This window comes from Cherax quadricarinatus, chromosome 4, assembly GCF_038502225.1.
Source record: "Cherax quadricarinatus isolate ZL_2023a chromosome 4, ASM3850222v1, whole genome shotgun sequence".
Taxonomy (NCBI): Eukaryota; Metazoa; Arthropoda; class Malacostraca; order Decapoda; family Parastacidae; genus Cherax; species Cherax quadricarinatus.
The window spans coordinates 13,394,238-13,416,737 of NC_091295.1; the positions used below are offsets into that span (position 1 = coordinate 13,394,238).

At 41.7% G+C, this 22,500-nt stretch overlaps 1 protein-coding gene across 3 annotated transcripts in view; it reads right to left on the reverse strand.

Moving 5' to 3' along the window:
- The window catches only part of Cul1 (cullin 1), a 295,830-nt gene that overhangs the window by 189,313 nt on the left and 84,017 nt on the right, over window positions 1–22,500 (reverse strand). For all 3 annotated transcript variants that reach the window (XM_053770358.2, XM_070094495.1, XM_070094488.1), the window contains exons 5-6: window positions 8,895–8,972; window positions 6,956–7,096 (exon numbers count right to left, since the gene is read on the reverse strand). In XM_053770358.2, coding sequence (XP_053626333.1) covers window positions 6,956–7,096; window positions 8,895–8,972 — 219 coding nt within the window. The remainder of the gene's footprint in view (window positions 1–6,955; window positions 7,097–8,894; window positions 8,973–22,500) is intronic.

Consider the following 22,500-nt stretch of genomic DNA (forward strand, 5'->3'; position numbering starts at 1 on the left):
AGATGAATTTCATGGTTTTGAGGAGTTTGTAACTGAAAACAATGCCCAAGAAACCTGAAGGAAGGAAGAAAGGAAGAGATGAGAGGAAGGAGGGAAGGAAGGAGGGAAGGAAGGAGGGAAGGAAGGAGGGAAGGACGTAAGGAGACCATCATCCTAGGATAACCCAAAAAATTCAGAATGACTTATTTTCATGTGGGGTTGGTGAGGTGGGAGGAAGTTGACAGGTAGTGAGGGTGGTGAGTGATGGTGTCATTTGTCATTGTGACACTAATTATCCCAGTGACTCAACATATTTACAAGTCCACCCCCACACAACAATTACAAGCATTACAGAAGCTGTAGCAGTTCTGGGAAGTGTCCAGTGATTTTGTGTGTGTATGTATGTGATAGAAAAATAGTAATAAACATTTTTCATTGTTGGTTTGTGTAAACACATTTTGTAAACAATATAATGACTGTGCAGTTACTGTGTAGCATACGAGTGAATATACATTCAATATACCTTATATTGGTCTCACAGGCCATAAAATTACTTGAATGAAGAAAAAAAAAAGGAAGGAAGGAAGGAGGGAAGGTAGGTAGGTAGGTGGAGATGAGAAGATGGAAGGAAGGAAAGAAGGAAGGAGCGAAGGTGGGTAGGAAGAGATGAGAGGATGGAAGAAGAAAGGAAAGAAAGAAGGTAAGGTTTGTGGGGAGTAAGGGATGTGTTGTGGAAGGCAGTGAGATTAGTGAGTGGTGGTATGAAGCATCATTGTGACAAGATGCACTGGTGACTCAGCATATTTACAAGTCCACCCCCACATCACTACAAGCTTTCAGAACCTCTTGTAGCTGTAGGATCCTGTCCAGTGACTATGTGTATATATATGATAGAAAAATAGTAATTAACATTTTTTATTGTTGGTTTGTATAAACATGTTTTGTAAGCAATATAATGACAGCGAAGTTTGTGCTGTTATTGTGTAGTATACAATAAGTGAATATATACCAAATAGTCTTTATAGTGGTCTCAGAAGACATAAAAGTTACTTGAAAAAATATTAAAAAATAAAAGAAAAAAGAAAAAACAAAATAAACTATTACTGGGTGACCGGCAGTCAGCGATGCTGCCGTATGCAGTTCAATTTCTCTCAACTTCAAGTCTCTATATCTCTGTAATTATTGACTGCAAAAAAAATTTTTTGGGGCCTATAATAATCTAAAAAAAAAAAATATTTCAATTTTTTTTTTTTTTTTTTTTGAATATTTTTCGACCCTGAGAACAAGTTTGGAAGAGGGCCTGTCGACCCTGAAAGGGTTAAAGGCTCCTCATTTTCATTTACCCCTGGCACCCCAAGTTTACCTGTAATTATCTTTAGTTATTCTACAGAAAAATAAAGTTGCTAAGTTTTTGACATTTGCAAAATATCTTGCCCTTTACTTCCACATAAATCCCAAAATATTTGGAATATTTCCAATATTCCACAAGACAATTGTAGAACAATAATTTTTTTATAATTCCTGTCAAAATTATTGCATTTACTTCAATAATAAATGGTGGGTTTCATGATACAAGTCAATAACTTACTTCTGATATTCACCAGGAACGCTGGCCAGCCTCCCGTCTCGGAAGGCTAACTGCACTAGTGATCAAGTGCAGTTAGCCTCTCAAAATCTACGTTTTAACTTACCCAGGACCAAAGAACGCGTTATAGGAAGGAGCCGTGATGATTTTATTTGCTCGGACTGCTCATGGCCACTCGCCATATTATGGCCTATTTTATTCATTCTAGAGTATAGTATATCATGTTTCTATGTTACTTATAGTGTTTATTATGTCATATTAGATCAATTCTAATAGATAAGACACATGGGCAACAGGTAAGGCAACTTTATTTCGAAATGTTTCACCCAACTGTTGCCCATGTGTCTTGCCAACCAACCTGTTGGTATTATATACCATTCTGATATTCACTCTGTCAGACACTGCAACACAAAGGCATCTTGGTACAGAAAACGCCTTGGACAACTTTTTCAAGAGAGAATCGTTTGATCTGAGAGGGACTACATTCTCTCTTCTACCAGCCTGCACTTCTCCTTCCGACAGTATGAGTCTCCACACTGCCGCTCATTTCTTCAAACTGTTTCAGACGATGGAACAGAACTCTACTCCAGGCTGAGGGACTGACAACCTCAAATCTATGACTTCAAGGGTGATGGTCTGATTACATCGTCTTCACATCTCCACTGCTCTGGCCTATTTTCTGTACTCGACTGAAGAAGCCTTCTGTGTAGGCGAAATGTTTTGATATAAAGTTGCCTAACTGTTGCCCATTTGTCTTACCTACCAACAGGCCTACTGCAGTGTTCCTCCTTTCTTCTGTTCTTATGCTGATGATTTGAACAGTCTGCCTAGTATGGTTATAAGAACATATGAACATAAGAAAGGAGGAACACTACAGTAGGCCTGTTGGCCCATACTAGGCAGGTCCTTCAAAATCCATTACACTAACAAAATGTTTTCCCAACTCAATTTTCAATGCTACCCAAGCAATAAGCTTTGATAGTTCTATTTACTCACGTGCAAGTCCCACTCAAATCCTACTCCTCCCACTCGTGTATTTATCCAACCCAAATTTTAACCCTTTCAGGGTCCAAGGCCCAAATCTGGAGTCACGCACCAGTGTCCAAGAATTTAAAAAAAAAAAATTGTTATTTTTTCTTATGAAATCGTAGAGAATCTTTTTGTGAAGGTAATAAAACAAAAAGTACGAAATTTGGTGGAAAATTGACGAAATTATGCTCTCGCGAATTTTGATGTGTCAGCGACATTTACGAATCGGCGATTTTGCCGACTTTGACTCCCATTTTAGGCCAATTACATTATTCCAATCAACCAAATTCTTAGCTATTTCACTAGTATTACTTCTATTCTATCGATTGAGCACAAGAAATCGCCAAGTCAACTGTTTCAACTACAAAATAAAGTGATCGGAAATTATTAATTTGACCAATTTAACACAAAGTTTAAAATATTCCAATTTCAAAATAGGGTCCAGAATAGACAATGTAGGTATTCCTGGCACTAAACTAACGTTTCCTCTGTTCATTAGTTATGTTTTGAGGCTTTACAAATAAATTCCATTTTGATTTTTTATTCACATAATGAATTTTTATTCACACCAAAAAAATAGAAGATTTACTGTTATGCAATACTGTAATAATTGTATAAATATCATCACCATAATTGTGAATGTATATTAGACCCACCAGCTGACGTGTATTAGACGTGTGAGGTCGTTTGTTTACCCTTGAATATCGGCAAAAATTTAACATTTCCGCTACTTTGAGTTCAGTTTCAAGCCATTTCCAGTGCTAAAACCAATCAAAATCATCTCTATTTCTGTAATATGTCTTCCATTCTATCAAATGAGACCACGAAATCGCAAATACAACTATAAAAAACATACGAAAAAACACTGCAAAGTTGCTGTTTTAATCAAAAAATCATGATTTAAGTTTTTTCTCTCATTATACACAGTGTGCTGCAGGATCTGTTTTATGTGGTGCACACATACCACATAGATGTATTCTCTCATATCTAGGCCCAAATGTACCACTCACAGTTTATCAGAGTGAGCTGAGCTCATGGCGTAGATCTACGGTTTGGACCTTGAACGTAAAGCCGTAGATCTACGGGACGGACCCTGAAAGGGTTAAACTACCCAAGGTTTTAGCACCTGAGTAAATAGAATTATCAAAGCTAAAACCTTGGGTAGTTTCAAATTTAGGTTGGATAAGTATGCAAGTGAAAGGGGTTCGATTTGAGTGGGATTTGCACACGAGCAAATAGAACTGTCAACGCTTATTGCTTGGGTAGCATTTATTCTGTTAGTGGGATGTATTTGTGAAGGACCTGCCTAGTATGGGCCAACAGGCCTACTGCAGTGTTCCTCCTTACGTTCTTACTGCGTGGGTAGCATTGAAAATTGGGGTGGGCAAATATTCTGCTAGTTGGATAGATTGTGAAGGACCTGCCTAGTATGGGAACTCAGGCCTACTGCAGTGTTCCTCCTTTCTTATATTCATATGTTCTTATAACCATACTAGACAGACTGTTCCACTCATCAGTCCAAGAACATAAGAAAGGAGGAACACTACAGTAGGCCTGTTGACCTATACTTGGCAGGTCCTTCACAAATCCAACCCTCTAACAGAATAAACACTATCTGTACTTATCAGTGGTGACCTGTACCTAGCTCAGTGGTGACCTGTACTTAGCTCAGAGAGGACGTGTCTAGTGTACTCTCCGTGGACTGAACCAAGATGCTCTCTATCGAGCAACTTTATCAGCAGTTTAAGGAGGAATTGAGGGTAGCGAAGATAGAGATACGGTGATTAACTGAGGAAAATTAGAGGATTCATAGCAGCCCTCCTGTTGTGAGTCCTCAGGTCAAGAAGGGAACCTGGACATTGGCTGGACAGTATGGAACGAAGTTGATGATCAAGAAGACGAATGGAAAGGTAGAAACAATGAAGAAAGAGACTGCTGTGGAAACTGTTGTGGAAACATCTAATGAATTTTCCATGCTACTCGACGAATGTGAGTCGACTACTGGGAACGTCACGACGAATGACACCAAGGAAGGTAAAAATAGTTGTTGTTGCTGGGGATAGCCAGATTAGGTATATGTATTGGGCCTTCTGCTTGAAGGATAGGAGTAGGAGACAGGGATAGGAGAGTGGGATCAATCCTATTACCTGCCTCAGTGCTGGAGGCAACGATGTAGGCAAGTGTAGAAGTGAGGATTTAGTTAGAAGGTTCAGGACAGCAACAGACATAATTAAGAAGAAGGGGGGGGGTACCCTGTTAAATGTGGCATTTTGCCAAGAAGGGGTGTTGGAAATGAACGGTTGTCCAGAGCAATTGGTATTTATTGTTGGCTGGACAAACACTTTAAGGATAATGCAGTACCATTCACTGACAACTGGGACCACTTCTATGGCCGAAATGACATGTATGCCAGGGATGGGGTTCACTTATCCAGGGCAGGTGTGGGTTTACTTGCTAGCTCAGTTGAGGGGGTTGTTAGGACTTTAAACTAAGATTAGTTAGAGGTATGGGTTTAGAAATGAAAAATAATGAGTATGGATATACTGACTTAGGCTTTGATATTATTAATCTTAATAATAACAGTCGTGGAGTAACGTTGGGTAATGATAATTTCAGAAATTGTGTAAAAGCAAAGGTGAATAGGAAAAATGTGCAGAAGAAAAAACATAGGATGGTATTTTATGCTAACAGTCGAAGTGCAAGAAATAAGATTAATGAACTACGTTTGGTAGCATGTGCTGGGAACTTTGATGTCATTGCATTAACTGAAATGTGGTATGATTTAAAGAGTCAGGATATGATTGCTGAGTGTAATATTAAAGGGTTTAAGTTGTTCCATGTGGATAGATGTAACGGGAAGGCGGGAGGAGTTGCATTATATGTTCGAGAAAATATTAACTGTTGCATAAAAAAAGGTATAAAAATAGATGGAATAGTAACAATCTGTTTGGGTAGAGTTTGTAGAAGGTCAAGAAAAATTAATTCTAGTGTAATATACCAATCTCCAGGCTTGGATCACGATAGAGGGAGACTTCTTTGGGACGAAATTGTTAGGGCTTCTAGACATTATAACATAGTGATAGTAGGGGATTTTAACTTTAGTCAAATTGACTGGACTTCTTTGACCAGTAATCTGGAGTCCAGTGACTTTATGGAAACAGTTCAGGACTGTTTTCTGAAGCAGTGTGTAATAATTTGCTCGACCTAGTCTTGTTAAATGAGGAAACACTCGTAAATAATTTGGAGATCACTGAAGAGCTTGGCGCAAGTGATCACAAATCCATCACTTTTAGCATTAACTGGGAATACAAGAATAATAATACGGTAAAAATCCCTGATTTTCATTCTGCCGATTATAGTGGACATAGGGAACACCTGTCTCATCTCAATTGGGGTTACCTAGCTAATGAGTTTTTTGATTATCATACTTATGATTACAAAGGGATCTGTGATTATGATTTTTTTCTTAATAATGTACACCGTGCTCAGAGTATATACATTCCCAGAGAAATTAGGTCTAATAATAACGATCATTTAAAGAGAATGGATCAAAGTAGAATGATATGGAGAGCATATAAATCTGTAGGCAAAGGAAGGTGGGGTAGGGGTCATCCTTGAAGAGGTTGGAGGGAGGGGGTAAAGGTTTTGTGGGCAAGGGGCTTGGACTTCCAGCAAGCGTGCATGAGCGTGTTAGATAGGAGTGAATGGAGAAGAATGGTATTTGGGACCTGACAAGCTGTTGGAGTGTGAACAGGGTAATACAGGTCTCCCTCAACATTCGCGTTTTCACTTTCGTGGGCTTCACACATTCACGAATTCCCAACCGCTAAATTCCCAGCCGCTAAATCATATTCAAGTTTCCCGCCACCTGCGAGTCCCTACTACCCTCCCTCCGACCCCCGCAACTGGCAGCCAGCCCTCCCACCACTATGTGCTGAGTGTTTTGTTTGTTCATTATTTGCTGCAGGATCTTTTTTATATAGTGCACACTTACCACACAGACCTATTCTCATATGCAGGCCCAAATATACTGGTCACAGCTTATCTGAGTGAGCTGAGCTCATGGCAACCAACAATGGCTTCAAAGCCACCTTATCTTTTATGGACAATGTACTGTGTATGTGCTTTACACAATGAGAAGCATTTCTTTTATTAGTTGGAATTATGGATAGAGCTAAAAGTGAGCAGATTATAACAATAAATGGAGAAAAAGAAATTGGAATGACTTGTGCAGCAAGTAGCGCTCAGCAGGTTGGTGAGGCGACCCTGGAAATTTGAAGTTATGCTAGCCAAAATTAGTGCTGGATTACTGATTGCCAGATTAGTGATGGCCAACTTGTATAATGAATAATCCTGACTTACCTGTTTATTTAAGGGCTGAAACAGATGGTCACGCCACGTCACTAGAGCTAGTTGATATATTTCATAGATACCCTTATGGCCCTCATCACATTCTCTTTTTACCCAATGCCTATTTAAATAGGCGCAAACGCCATTCAAAACCTAGAACAGAGTTGAAGAGGTTATCCAACTGGAAATACAGGTTGTAAATATTGTACAATAATTAAATACTTAATTATCTAACATTTATTAACTTTCCAAGTTTTATTCCCTCAGCAAACTTGACTTCAAGAAAGTGGTTCCATGTACAGTCTTACTCAGAAGCCCATCCTCATACCTTACACAAACTTTACTGTTGTAAAAACACAATTTGAAGGTGCCTTCCTTATGCCATACATGCCCTGCCTGTTTTTTATAATTTTCTTGCTGAAGGTTGAATGTCAGTACAGTACTATGCATAATGAATTAGTTAATCTAACCTAAAATAGCCATAATCTAAGTATTCTTAAAATAAGAAAAGTTCAGAAATTCAGTGTAATTCATAATTAATAGTAGTAAAACAGGAACAGGTTGTACCCTGTCATCTCATCCAATTTTAAGCTTTTTTTTTAAGTTTTGATGTACAAAATTTATGCCATACCTGGGCAAGACATTTTGTCTGCAAAGCAGGCATTATCAATCAGATATTGAGGCATGAGAATGGAAAACTATACAGAAGCCAAGAGAAAGGTGTAGCAGCTGAAGACATTACATGCATGCATGCAGTACCCACTAGGTCATACCCATAAGGTGGGTACATTACATGCATGCAGTACCCACTAGGTCATACCCATAAGGTGGGTACATTACATGCATGCAGTACCCACTAGGTCATACCCATAAGGTGGGTACATTACATGCATGCAGTACCCACTAGGTCATACCCATAAGGTGGGTACATTACATGCATGCAGCACCCAATAGGTCATACCCATAAGGTGGGTACATTACATGCATGCAGCACCCACTAGGACATACCCATAAGGTGGGTACATGTGACCATGTCTTAACTGATGCACTTCTTCTCTGATTCCATTCATATGCCTCTTAGATTGACAAAGCTTTCTCGGGCAAAAAGTCTCGCCTCTAACAATGCACAAGTAGTGTACATGTGCCTTATTCATCGGCATGTCAATACTGTTTGCCTTGGATGTACGATGCCTTTTAAGTATTGTTAGGTAAATGGTTACCCGAAGCTAGCAATGACCAATTAAGAAGTAAATTATTTCAGGAAGTAATAACTAGCAGAAAACTTACAAGTGATAACAATCATGTGGTTGAAAAGATAAAGCAGCAGTAATAACTGATGCTACAGAGTTATTAACAGTGTTAATGAAAAATGTTCACTTCCACCATTTACAGATTATAAGGGCAACCAAGGTCAACCTCTCCTACTCATGAATCAATGTTTAATTTAACATGCATACACACACAAAAAAAAAAATATAAAAATGTACAATAAAATCAGACTAAATTCCTAGACAATACAACAAAATTGTGGCAAACCTTGTTATGGTGTCATTGGAAAGATCTGAAATTCCCTGATCGCAATTAATATACAGAAACGAAGAATCAAGGAAAGCAGGTGAACAAGCAAGAGAAAGAAGGATGGATTTTAAAAACTTTTTCTCCCCTACAGCAACATGCGAGTTACCCAAGAATTGTTCATGTTGTGGTATTGTTACTTAATTTCAGCAGCCTTTCTTACGCTTTTAGAATTTTCACTTTCTTACTACTGCTGGGTAAAGTGCAAAAATAAACATGTAGTAACAGTAGTCCATGACCTTTAGGACAAAGTAAAACCAAGTTTTTAAATCTGCAAGCCTTGGATATACCGTTTAGTAAATGAAAAGCGACTAATTGTATTTATATATTTAGTTGAAATAGAATTATTAAGTTTTAAAAAAGATACATTACTTACTTTACTAGAAAACTGATACTCTTCCCATTGTCTAGTGTAGAATCTGAGTACTTCTTCATCCATAAGATCTACTCCATCCTGTTTAAAAGGAAATTTACCTGCTCAGTTAAAATTTAAAAAAAAAAAAAAAAATAAGGAATGCTGCAATATACCTGAATATAAGCACATCTTTGTGTACAGATTATATTATTCATGCAACTCAAATTTAACTGTATTGTACAAGTAAACCTTCAGCATTATCTTGATCCTAACAAAGTCAACCACCTCTATTCCCGATGCACTGATACTAGGATTTCTCTCTACTCAAATTCTAATATTAAAACTACAAATGCCACAATATTTTTATATTGCATGACCTCGTCTACCTGTATTGAGAGAGTTTATATAATTTAACCCTTTCAGGGTCCGTGCCATAGTTCTATGGCTTTGAAGCCAGGGTCCGTGCTGTAGTACTACATGATGAGCTCAGTTCACTCAAGTAAGTTGTGAGTGGTGAATTTTGGACTAAACATGATAGAGTGCATCGATGCAGTAAGTGTGCACCATATAAAACAAATCTTGCAGCACACAGTGCGTAATGAGGGGAAAAAAAACTGCGACCGTGTCTTTTATTTAAAGCAGCAACTTTGTGATGTATTTTCGTTTGGTTTATATGGTTGTGTTCTTAGTTTCTTGGTCCTGTTTGATAAAATGGAAGATAGATTACAGAAATAGAGATGATTTTGATGGTTATGAGGAATTAAAATAGCTTGAAATTAAGCTCAAACTAGCAGAAATGTTTGATTTTTGCAGATGTTCAAGAGAAAAATAAATTGCGTCACGCATCGAATGCACGTCAATTTTTTTTTTTTTTCAACAAGTCGGCCGTCTCCCACCGAGGCAGGGTGACCCAAAAAAGAAAGAAAATCCCCAAAAAGAAAATGCTTTCATCATCATTCAACGCTTTCACCACACTCACATAATCACTGTTTTTGCAGAGGTGCTCAGAATACAACAGTTTAGAAGAACACACGTATAAAGATATACAACATACCCCTCCAAACTGCCAATATCCCAAACCCCTCCTTTAGAGTGCAGGCATTGTACTTCCCATTTCCAGGACTCAAGTCCGACTATATGAAAATAACCGGTTTCCCTGAATCCCTTCACTAAATATTACCCTGCTCACACTCCAACAGATCGTCATGTCCCAAGTACCTTTCGTCTCCATTCACTCCTATCTAACACGTTCACGCACGCTTGCTGGAAGTCCAAGCCCCTTGCCCACAAAACCTCCTTTACCCCCTCTCTCCAACCCTTTCGAGGACGACCCCTACCTCGCCTTCCTTCCCCTATAGATTTATATGCTTCCCATGTCATTCTACTTTGATCCATTCTCTCTAAATGACCAAACCACCTCAACAACCCCTCTTCTGCCCTCTGACTAATACTTTTATTAACTCCACACCTTCTCCTAATTTCCACACTCCGAATATTCTGCATAATATTTACACCACACATTGCCCTTAGACAGGACATCTCCACTGCCTCCAACCGTCTCCTCGCTGCTGCATTTACCACCCAAGCTTCACACCCATATAAGAGTGTTGGTACTACTATACTTTCATACATTCCCTTCTTTGCCTCCATAGATAACGTTTTTTGACTCCACATATACCTCAATGCACCACTCACCTTTTTTCCCTCATCAATTCTATGATTAATCTCATCCTTCATAAATCCATCCGCCGACACGTCAACTCCCAAGTATCTGAAAACATTCAGTTCTTCCATACTCCTCCTCCCCAATTTGATATCCAATTTTTCTTTATCTAAATCATTTGATACCCTCATCACCTTACTCTTTTCTATGTTCACTTTCAACTTTCTACCTTTACACACATTCCCAAACTCATCCACTAACCTTTGCAATTTTTCTTTAGAATCTCCCATAAGTACAGTATCATCAGCAAAAAGTAACTGTGTTAATTCCCATTTTGAATTTGATTCCCCATAATTTAATCCCACCCCTCTCCAGAACACCCTAGCATTTACTTTTTACAAACCCATCTATAAATATATTAAACAACCATGGTGACATTACACATCCCTGTCTAAGACCTACTTTTACCAGGAAGTAGTCTCCCTCTCTTCTACACACCCTAACCTGAGCCTCACTATCCTCATAAAAACTCTTTACAGCATTTAGTAACTTACCACCTATTCCATATACTTGCAACATCTGCCACATTGCTCCCCTATCCACTATCATATGCCTTTTCTAAATCCATAAATGCAATAAAAACTTCCCTACCTTTATCTGAATACTGTTCACATATATGCTTCAATGTAAACACTTGATCTACACATCCCCTACCCACTCTGAAACCTCCTTGCTCATCCGCAATCCTACATTCTGTCTTACCTCTAATTCTTTCAATTATAACCCTACCGTACACTTTTCCTGGTATACTCGATAAACTTATTCCTCTATAATTTTTACAATCTCTTTTGTCCCCTTTCCCTTTATATAAAGGGACTATACATGCTCTCTGCCAATCCCTAGGTACCTTCCCCTCTTTCATCCATTTATTAAACAAAAGTACCAACCACTCCAACACTATACCCCCCCCCCTGCTTTTAACATTTCTGTCATGATCCCATCAGATCCAGCTGCTTTACCCTCTTTCATTCTACGTAATGCCTCGCGTACCTCCCCCACACTTACATTCTGCTCTTCTTCACTCCTAAAAGATGGTATACCTCCCTCACCAGTGATTGAAATTACCGCCTCCCTTTCTTCCTCAACATTTAAAAGTTCCTCAAAATATTCTCGCCATCTACCTAATACCTCCATCTCCCCATCTACTAACTCTCCTACTCTGTTTTTAACTGACAAATCCATACTTTCCCTAGGCTTTCTTAACTTGTTTAACTCACTCCAAAATTTTTTCTTATTTTCATTAAAATTTCTTGACAGTGCCTCTCCCACTCTTTCATCTGCTCTCCTTTTGTACTCTCTCACCACTCTCTTCACCTTTCTTTTACTCTCCATATACTCTGCTCTTCTTTTAACACCTCTGCTCTGTAAAAACCTCTCATAAGCTAACTTTTTCTCTTTTATCACACCCTTTACTTCATCATTCCACCAATCACTCCTCTTTCCACCTGCCCCCACCCTCCTATAACCACAAACTTCTGCCCCACATTCTAATACTGCATTTTTAAAACTATTCCAACTCTCTTCAACCCCCCCACTACTCATCTTTGCACTAGCCCACCTTTCTGCCAACAGTCGCTTATATCTCTCCTGAACTTCCTCCTCCCTTAGTTTACACACTTCCACCTCCCTCTTACTTGTTGTTGCCACCTTCCTCTTTTCCCATCTACCTCTTACTCTAACTGTAGCTACAACTAAATAATGATCCGATATATCAGTTGCCCCTCTATAAACATGTACATCCTGGAGCCTACCCATCAACCTTTTATCCACCAATACATAATCTAACAAACTACTTTCATTACATGCTACATCATACCTTGTATATTTATTTATCCTCTTTTTCATAAAATATGTATTACTTATTACCAAATCTCTTTCTACACATAGCTCAATTAAAGACTCCCCATTTACATTTACCCCTGGCACCCCAAATTTACCTACTACTCCCTTCATAACGTTTTTACCCACTTTAGCATTGAAATCCCCAACCACCATTATTCTCACACTTGATTCAAAACTCCCCACGCCTTCACTCAACATTTCCCAAAATCTCTCTCTCTCCTCTACGCTTCTTTCTTCTCCAGGTGCACACACACTTACTATAACCCACTTTTCACATCCAATCTTTATTTTACTCCACATAATCCTTGAATTTATACATTTATAGTCCCTCTTTTCCTGCCATAGCTTATCCTTCAACATTATTGCTACTCCTTCTTTAGCTCTAACTCTATTTGAAACCCCTGACCTAATCCCATTTATTCCTCTCCATTGAAACTCTCCCACCCACTTCAGCTTCGTTTCACTTAAAGCCAGGACATCCAGCTTCTTCTCATTCATATATGCATAACATCCACAATCATCTCTTTCTTATCATTTGCACAACATCCACACACATTCAGACTTCCCACTTTGACAATTTTCTTCTTCTTATTCTTTTTAGTAATCTTTACAGGAAAAGGGGTTACTAGCCCATTGTTACCGGCATTTTAGTTGACTTTTACAACACGCATGGCTTATGGAGGAAAGATTCTTATTCCACTTCCCTATGGATATAAAAGGAAAAGTAATAAGACCAAGAACTATTAAGATAAAATCAAGGAAAACTCAGATGAGTGTGTATAAATAAACGTGTACATGTATGTGTAGTGTGACCTAAGTGTACGTAAGTAGAAGTAGCAAGACATACCTGTAATCTTGCATATTTATGAGACAGACAAAAGACACCAGCAATCCTACCATCATGTAAAACAATTACAGGCTTTTGTTTTACATTCACTTGGCAGGACGGTAGTACCTCCCTGGGTGGTTGCTGTCTACCAACCAACTACTACGTCAAATGGTGGGTCTAATTTGCATTCACTAATGTGCTGATATTATTTATACAATTATTACAATATTGCATAACAGTAAATCTTTTATTTATGTGAATAAAAATTCTTTGTGTAATAAAAAAATCAAAATGGAATTCATATGTGAAGACTGGGAACGTAACTAATGAACACAGAAAATGTTATTTTAGTGCCAGGAATGCCTGTATCATTTATTCTGGACCCTATTTTAAAATTGGAATTTGAAATTTGTGATAAATTGGCCAAATTACCAATTTCTGATCACTTTATTGGGAAGATGAAATAGTTCACTGGGCAGGTTCTTGTGCTCAATCGATAAAATAGAAGGTATACTAGTGCAATAGCTAAGAATTTTGTCAACTGGAACAATGTAATTGGCCTAAAATAGGAGTCAATGTGGGGAAAATTGCCGATATGTAAATATCCCTGACACAGAAGATTCATGGTACCATAATTTCATCATTTTTCCATCAAATTTCGTACTTATTTTATTACCTTCAGAACAAGATTTTCTACCATTCCATAATACAAAATAAATTTTTTTTTTTTGAAAACTCTTGGAACTTGTGGCCAAGTTCAGATCAAGGGTCTGGACTCTGAAAGGATTAAATATCACAAGCAGTAGAAGTCATGGGAACTGCATAATTACAATGTAAAAGCCTATCAGAGCATAGAACTAATGATAAATCAAAGCAATGTTGGCTGCCTTATCTTTGTTAGAGCCTGGAAAAGAAAGAAACTTTATATATAATTGAACGTTGATTAACATGGCAGTTATATTCTTGAAAACAGCATAAATAACAAAGTGCATTAAATGAACTGAAGAACATGTGTAAAATAGGGTTACATTCCTCAAACAATAGCTAACAATTTTTTTAGCTATCAAAACTGATGAAAATGTAATTGTAGGTGAATGCAGTTGTGTGTCCTATTTCATAAAATATATACAGTTACTAAAATTACATAAATATTTCTTACACCAGCAACGAGAATTTAAGCCCTATCAGCTATTTAGAAAGGAGCGGAAAGGGATGTTGTGGCCCTACTGGGCCAGGGTGGAAGATTGTGGATCATTAGCCAAGTTCTGTTGTATTAATGTCAAGTGAGGAGCAGGGGTGCGGTGGGAACAATAAGAAAACACTATGTCAACGTCCAGGGTCCCAGACTATTCAACATCTTACCAGAAGATTTTATAAACACGGCTGGACAAGTGTAGAAGCCTGCAAGAGGAAACTGGACAAGTATCTTCACCACGTACCAGATCAACCAGGTTGTGTTGGATATGTAGGGCAGCGGGCCTCCAGCAGCAACAGCCTGGTTGACCAGGCAAGCACCAGACGAGCATGGCGTAGATTAACACTCGAAACTCTTCAAAGGTATATCAAAGGTAAAGGTATGGTTGTACTGGAGTGCTTGAGAATTCTGTAATGTGATACTGGTCTGTTTTACCCTACAGTGCAACCAACAAGTTTCATGAGCCTTGTACTTAGTGAATTCCAACTTTCAGCAACTTTTTCGTCAAAATATAGCCTCGCATTTTGTGATTTGCCTCGCGACTTGTCCGTACGGAACGTGTTCGAGCGGCCTCTGAGAGGTCAGGCATACACAAAGGCTCCCATACACCATTCAGAGTCAGTGTGGCATTGTTTCTGGGCGAGTGACCATCACCCCACGAGTTCATACGATACATGTTGCAATAATCCATTTTTTTGTGCTTGCAACTGCTAAATAAACCACCATGGGCCAAAAGAAAGCTCCTAGTGACATCCCTTTGGTAAAGAAAGCTAGAAACACTATAGAATTCAAGAAAGAACACACCAGCCAGGGGTACTTCCCCCACACACACCACCCAGGGTACTTCCCCACACACACCAACCATGGTACTTCCCCACACATGCACACGAGCCAGGGTACTTCCCCACACACAAGATTTGATTCGAGTGGGACTTGTGCATGAGTGAATAGAATTATCAAAGCTTATTGCTTGGGGAGCATTGAAAATTGGGTTGGGCAAATATTCTGTTAGTGGGATAGTTTGTGAAGGACCTGCCTAGTCTGGACCAACAGGTCTGCTGCAGTGTTCCTGCTATTTTATGTTCCATACACCAACAAGAGTCTTCAATAAAAGTAAGTGTGATGTTATTGTTTTATACTTGATTTCATTCTTTTCTTTATGTAAATCTATATTTAACCCTTAAACAGTCCAAACGTATACGTATATACATTCTTACGCGTAGCGCCCCATATATACGTTTTATTTTTCCTGCCTTCAAATTTGACACGATTGGCCTGAGATGTCTTGTCAGCATAGAATGAGTCCTAACACTCAGTGTGCATGGTATTAAAAAAAATCTGGGAACACTTAGTACCTTGTGGGAGCGCCAGCCAGCTAGAGCAAACAGTGCGGCAAACACCAAGGATTCAATGATGTAATGTCATTTTAACACTCATCTTTTAAGAGGAAAGTGATGTTAACCCCAAGTTTAGGGTCTATCTCTGTCTATCTCAGTGTCTTTCTCTGTGTCTATCTCTGTCTGTCTCTGTCTATCTGTCTCACAGGTACACATAAATACAAGTATACATAGTATAAATTACCTAGGATAACCCAAAAAATCCAAACAAAGTGCTATACTCTGCTTGAAGATGTGAGTAAAGGTGATGACGCAGTCTTGTGGCTCTCTCTGAGACAGAGAGCTAGACGGATAGACAGACAGGAAGCTTGACAGACAGACAAATAGACAGACATGTTTGTGTGCCAGCGAAAACAAAGTGAGGGCGATGCTCATCAAATATCACCTCTAATCTTTTCTTATCAGCTACACCCTCCCCCACCCTGTGTATGCTCATCAAATGTCAGCTCTTATCAGATGTTATCTCATCTTATCATGTCACTGTCAGGGGTGGACTTTGTTATTCAAGCTTCAAGGGAACTCCAACTCCAACTCCTCCTTCCCCTCCTCCTCCTTCCCCTCCTCCTCCTTCCCCTCCCCCTCCTCCTCCTTCCCCTCCTCCTTCCCCTCCTCCTCCTTCCCCTCCTCCTCCTTCCCCTCCCCCCTCCTCCTCCTTCCCCTCCCCCTCCTCCTCCTTCCCCTCCCCCTCCTCCTCCTTCCCCTCCTCCTCCTCCTCCTTCCCCCTCCTCCTTCTCCCCGTCCTTCCCCTTCCCCCCCCTCCTCCTCCTTCCCTCCTCCTCCTCCCCTCCTCCTCCTCCTTCCCCTCCTCCTTCCCCTCCTCCTCCTCCCCTTCCCCTCCCCCCTCCTCCTCCTCCTCCTCCTTCCCCTCCTCCTCCTCCTCCCTCCTTCCCCTCCTCCTCCTCCTTCCCCTTCCCCTTCCCCTTCCCCCTCCTCCTCCTCCTCCTCCTCCTCCTCCTTCCCCTTCCCCTCCCCCTCCTCCTCCTCCTTCCCCTTCCCCTCCTCCTTTCCCCCCCCTCCCCCCCATCCTCCTCCTCCTCCTTCCCCTCCTCCTCCTTCCCCTCCTCCTCCTTCCCCTCCTCCTCCTTCCCCTCCTCCTCCTTCAGTGTGAGTTGGTACTCGTTATGGTCATCTATTTTGTGGAGAAAAGTGGAGCTGATGTAGGTCTGCTGTCTATGTTACAACCTTTGCTACTACAACCGTTGCTACCCACCACCGTGAGTACAAGTCAATGGCAACCATCAGTCGTGAGGGGGGAGGTGTTACGCGCCCCTCCTTCATGCTCCATTGTATACAAAAATAAAAGGCCTGGTTAAAGTAAGTCCTGAAATAATATATCACGAACCACTTCATTACTAGCTAGATAAAGCAGGTTCGACTACATATTATTGGGTACGGTATAAATCATAAAAGGTACTCTAAAGCAAGGTTGTATTCAATAAGATGCTATTCGTTAGGCATTATTATTGTATTATATTACAGTGGTCCCTCAATAATCGTCCGGCCTGATAGTCGTCCATTTCAGAAATCGTCGTGTTATTTCTTCCAAACATTGGCTTGCAAATGGTCCGTTAACTCGCTAATTGTCCTTCGTCCGGGACGCGTACTCACGGGCCTCGGCCTCCCTTCCCAGCCAGTGTGCCATTGTTTACAGTGAGCGACAGTCCCCTCACGTGTTCATACGAAGTACAGTGGTCCCTCAATAATCGTAGGGCTCGAGAGTCAGATTTAGGAAATCATAGCGATATTTTCGTATAAACATGGGCTCGCTAACTGTAGATTGACTCACGAATAGTAGTTCGTCCGGGATGTGTACGCACGCTGTGAGCCGGGGCGGCATCCCTTCCCAGCCAGTGTGGCATTGTTTACCAGTGAGCGACGGTCCCCTCACTTGTTCCAACTAAATATTTCATAATACTATTCCATTCATTTTAGTGCTTGCAAGTACTAAATAAGCTACCATGGCTCCAAAGAAAGCTCCTAGTGCCAAGCCTTTGGTAAAGAAGGTGAGAAATACGACTGAATTTAAGAAAAACATCATTGAACAATATGAAACTGGCTTAAGTGTGGCCGAACTGGCCAGGATGTATAACAAACCCTATACAATCATATGTTCCATCGTGGCCAAGAAAAAGGAAATCAAGGACACTGTTGTTGCAAAGGGGGTAAATATGCTGACAAAAATGAGATCACCAGTACTCGAAGAGGTTGAGAAGTTATTATTGGTGTGGATAAACGAGAAACAATTAGCAGGAGATAGTATTATGACGTCGATTATTTGTGAAAAGGCTAGGCAGTTGCATGATGATCTGGTCAAGAAATTTCCTGAAACTAGTGGTGATGTGAGTGAATTTAAGGCCAGCAAAGGTTGGTTTGAGAGATTTAAGAGCCGTAGTGGCATACACAGTGTGGTAGGGCATTGCGAGGCTGCCAGTTTGGACCACAAAGTGGCTGAAAATTATGTGCATGAATTCATGAAGTATATAGAGGCTGAAGGACTGAAACCTGAACAAGTGTTCAATTGTGACAAAACAGGCCTCTTTTGGAAGAAAATGCCAAAGAGGACCTACATTACACAGGAGGAAAAGGCACTGCCAGGACACAAGTCTATGAAAGACAGGCTGATGCTCATGTTCTGTGCTAATGCTAGTGGGGATTTCAAAGTGAAGCCATTACTAGTGTACCATTCAGAAAATCCCAGTGTGTTCAGGAAAAACAAGGTTATGAAGAGTAAATTGTGTGTTTTGGAAATCTAATAGTAAGGCATGAATCACGATGGAAATTTTCGTCGAGTGGTTCAATGAAGTGTTTGTCCCTAGTGTGAAGAATTACCTTCTGGAAAAGAAATTGGATCTCAAGTGCCTCCTAGTAATGGACAATGCACCTGCTCATCCTCCAAACTTGGATGACCTAATTTTTGAGGAGTTTGGGTTCATCACAGTAAAGTTCTTGCCCCTGAATACCACTCCTCTCCTTCAGCCCATGGACCAGCAGGTCATTGCAAACTTTAAAAAATACTACACCAAAGCAATGTTTGAAAGGTGCTTTAATTTGACCTCAGAAACTCACTTGACCCTAAGAGATTTTTGGAAAGAACATTTCAGTATTCTCCATTGCATAAGCCTTATAGATAAGGCTTGGGAGGGAGTGACTACTAAGACTTTGAACTCTGCTTGGAGAAACTTGTGGCCAGATTGTGTCCACGAGGGATTTTGAAGGGTTTGAAGCGGCCCCTGATAAACTTATGTCAGTTGTGAACTCTATTGTGACATTGGGAAGTTCCATTGGGTAGGATGCGAGTTTGGAGGATGTGGAAGAGTTGGAGGAGGACCACAACGAAGAGCTAACCACTGAGGAGCTGCAAGAGCTTCAGCAGGAACAGCAACAGATTGCAGCTCAGAATCTTGCTGAAGAGGAGGAAGAGAGATGGAAGAAGGTGCCTTCTTCAGAAATTAAGGAGATTTTTGAAATGTGGGGTAGGATGGAAAGATTTATGGAGAAACATCACCCTGAGAAGGATGTTGCAAGCCATATCGGCAACTTGTACAGTGAGAGTCTTGGCCCATTTTAGGCAAGTTTTAAAGAGACACCAGAAACAGAGTTCTCTGGACACTTTCTTTTGCGAGACAGGACTCCAGTGACTCTCAAGGTGGTCCTAGTGGCATTAAGAAACAGAGAAGGTAAGTAACCCCAGAAAAGCCCTTGGTACCTGAGGTGTTAATGGAAGGGGATTCCCCTTCCAAACAGTAAATAATCCAATCTCTCTCCTCCTCCAGTCTTCCATACACTAAGAAGAATAACCAATAAAGGTAAGTGTTATGCTGTTAATGTTTCATTCATCATGTCCCATTGTATTGTTTATCTACCACATCTATATTTCATGCAAGAAATTTTTTTTGGTTTTAATACTTCTGGGTGTCAGGAACGAATTAACTGTACTTACATTATTTCTCATGGGGAAAATCGATTCGAAAATCGTCTACTTCTATAATAGTCCCACTTCCAGGAACGAATTAAGGACGATAATTGAGGACCCACTGTACAGTGGTCCCTTGATAATCATAAGGCTTGATAGTCATAATTTTCAAAAATTGTAACGTTATTTTCGTCAAAACATTGGCTCGTGAATTGTCATTTGGCTCACAAATAGTCGTTCGTCTGGGACGCGTACACACAGCCCCGAGCTGCCTCACACTCCATTCCCAGCCAGTGTGCCACTGTTTATCAGTGAGTTCATACGATACATTTCATGATATTCCATTCGTTTTAGTGCTTGCAACTGCTAAGTCACCATGGCTCCAAAGAAAGCTTCTAGTCCCAGCCCTTTGGTAAAGAATGTGAAAAACACGTATAATTTAAGAAAAAGTTTGTAGAAAAATACGAAGGTGGTGGTGGTAGAGTGGAAGCAGTTGTGATAGTGGTAGAGGGAGGTGGTGATAGTGGTAGAAGGTGCTAGCAGTTGTGATAGTGGTAGAGGGTGGTAGCGATGGTGGTAGAGGGTGCAAGCACTTGTGATAGTGGTAGAGGGTGGTGGTGGTAGAGAGCGCTAGCAGTTGTGATGGTGGTAGAGAGCGCTAGCAGTTGTGATGGTGGTAGAGAGCGCTAGCAGTTGTGATGGTGGTAGAGAGCGCTAGCAGTTGTGATGGTGGTAGAGAGCGCTAGCAGTTGTGATGGTGGTAGAGAGCGCTAGCAGTTGTGATGGTGGTAGAGCGCGCTAGCACTTGTGATGGTGGTAGAGCGCGCTAGCACTTGTGATGGTGGTAGAGAGCGCTAGCACTTGTGATGGTGGTAGAGAGCGCTAGCACTTGTGATGGTGGTAGAGCGCGCTAGCAGTTGTGATGGTGGTAGAGAGCGCTAGCACTTGTGATGGTGGTAGAGAGCGCTAGCACTTGTGATGGTGGTAGAGCGCGCTAGCACTTGTGATGGTGGTAGAGAGCGCTAGCACTTGTGATGGTGGTAGAGAGCGCTAGCACTTGTGATGGTGGTAGAGAGCGCTAGCACTTGTGATGGTGGTAGAGAGCGCTAGCACTTGTGATGGTGGTACAGTGCGCTAGCACTTGTGATGGTGGTAGAGGGCGGCAGTGATGGTGGTAGAGGGCGGCAGTGATGGTGGTAGAGGGCGGCAGTGATGGTGGTAGAGGGCGGCAGTGATGGTGGTAGAGGGCGGCAGTGATGGTGGTAGAGGGCGGCAGTGATGGTGGTAGAGGGCGGCAGTGATGGTGGTAGAGGGCGGCAGTGATGGTGGTAGAGGGCGGCAGTGATGGTGGTAGAGGGCGGCAGTGATGGTGGTAGAGGGCGGCAGTGATGGTGGTAGAGGGCGGCAGTGATGGTGGTAGAGGGCGGCAGTGATGGTGGTAGAGGGCGGCAGTGATGGTGGTAGAGGGCGGCAGTGATGGTGGTAGAGGGCGGCAGTGATGGTGGTAGAGGGCGGCAGTGATGGTGGTAGAGGGCGGCAGTGATGGTGGTAGAGGGCGGCAGTGATGGTGGTAGAGGGCGGCAGTGATGGTGGTAGAGGGCGGCAGTGATGGTGGTAGAGGGCGGCAGTGATGGTGGTAGAGGGCGGCAGTGATGGTGGTAGAGGGCGGCAGTGATGGTGGTAGAGATGGTGGTAGAGATGGTGGTAGAGGGCGGCAGTGATGGTGGTAGAGATGGTGGTAGTGATGGTGGTAGAGATGGTGGTAGTGATGGTGGTAGTGATGGTGGTAGTGATGGTGATAGGTGATGGTGGTAGTGATGGTGATAGGTGATGGTGGTAGTGATGGTGGTAGGTGTTGGTGGTAGTGATGGTGGTAGTGATGGTGGTAGTGATGGTGGTAGGTGTTGGTGGTAGTGATGGTGGTAGGTGTTGGTAGTGATGGTGGTAGGTGTTGGTGGTAGTGATGGTGGTAGGTGTTGGTGGTAGTGATGGTGGTAGGTGTTGGTGGTAGTGATGGTGGTAGGTGTTGGTGGTAGGTGTTGGTAGTGATGGTGGTAGGTGTTGGTGGTAGGTGTTGGTAGTGATGGTGGTAGGTGGTGGTAGTGATGGTGGTAGGTGGTGGTAGTGATGGTGGTAGGTGGTGGTAGTGATGGTGGTAGGTGGTGGTAGTGATGGTGGTAGTGATGGTGGTAGGTGGTGGTAGTGATGGTGGTAGGTGGTGGTAGTGATGGTGGTAGGTGGTGGTAGTGATGGTGGTAGGTGGTGGTAGGTGGTGGTAGTGATGGTGGTAGGTGGTGGTGGTAGTGATGGTGGTAGGTGGTGGTAGTGGGTGGTAGGTGGTGGTAGTGATGGTGGTAGGTGGTGGTAGTGATGGTGGTAGGTGTTGGTGGTAGTGATGGTGGTAGGTGGTGGTAGTGATGGTGGTAGGTGGTGGTAGTGATGGTGGTAGGTGGTGGTAGTGATGGTGGTAGGTGGTGGTAGTGATGGTGGTAGGTGGTGGTAGTGATGGTGGTAGGTGGTGGTAGTGATGGTGGTAGGTGGTGGGTGATGGTGTATGGTGGTAGTGATGGTGGTAGTGATGGTGGTAGGTGGTGGTAGTGATGGTGGTAGTGATGGTGGTAGTGATGGTGGTAGGTGGTGGTAGTGATGGTGGTAGGTGGTGGTAGTGATGGTGGTAGGTGGTGGTAGTGATGGTGGTAGAAGGTGGTAGTGATGGTGGTAGAAGGTG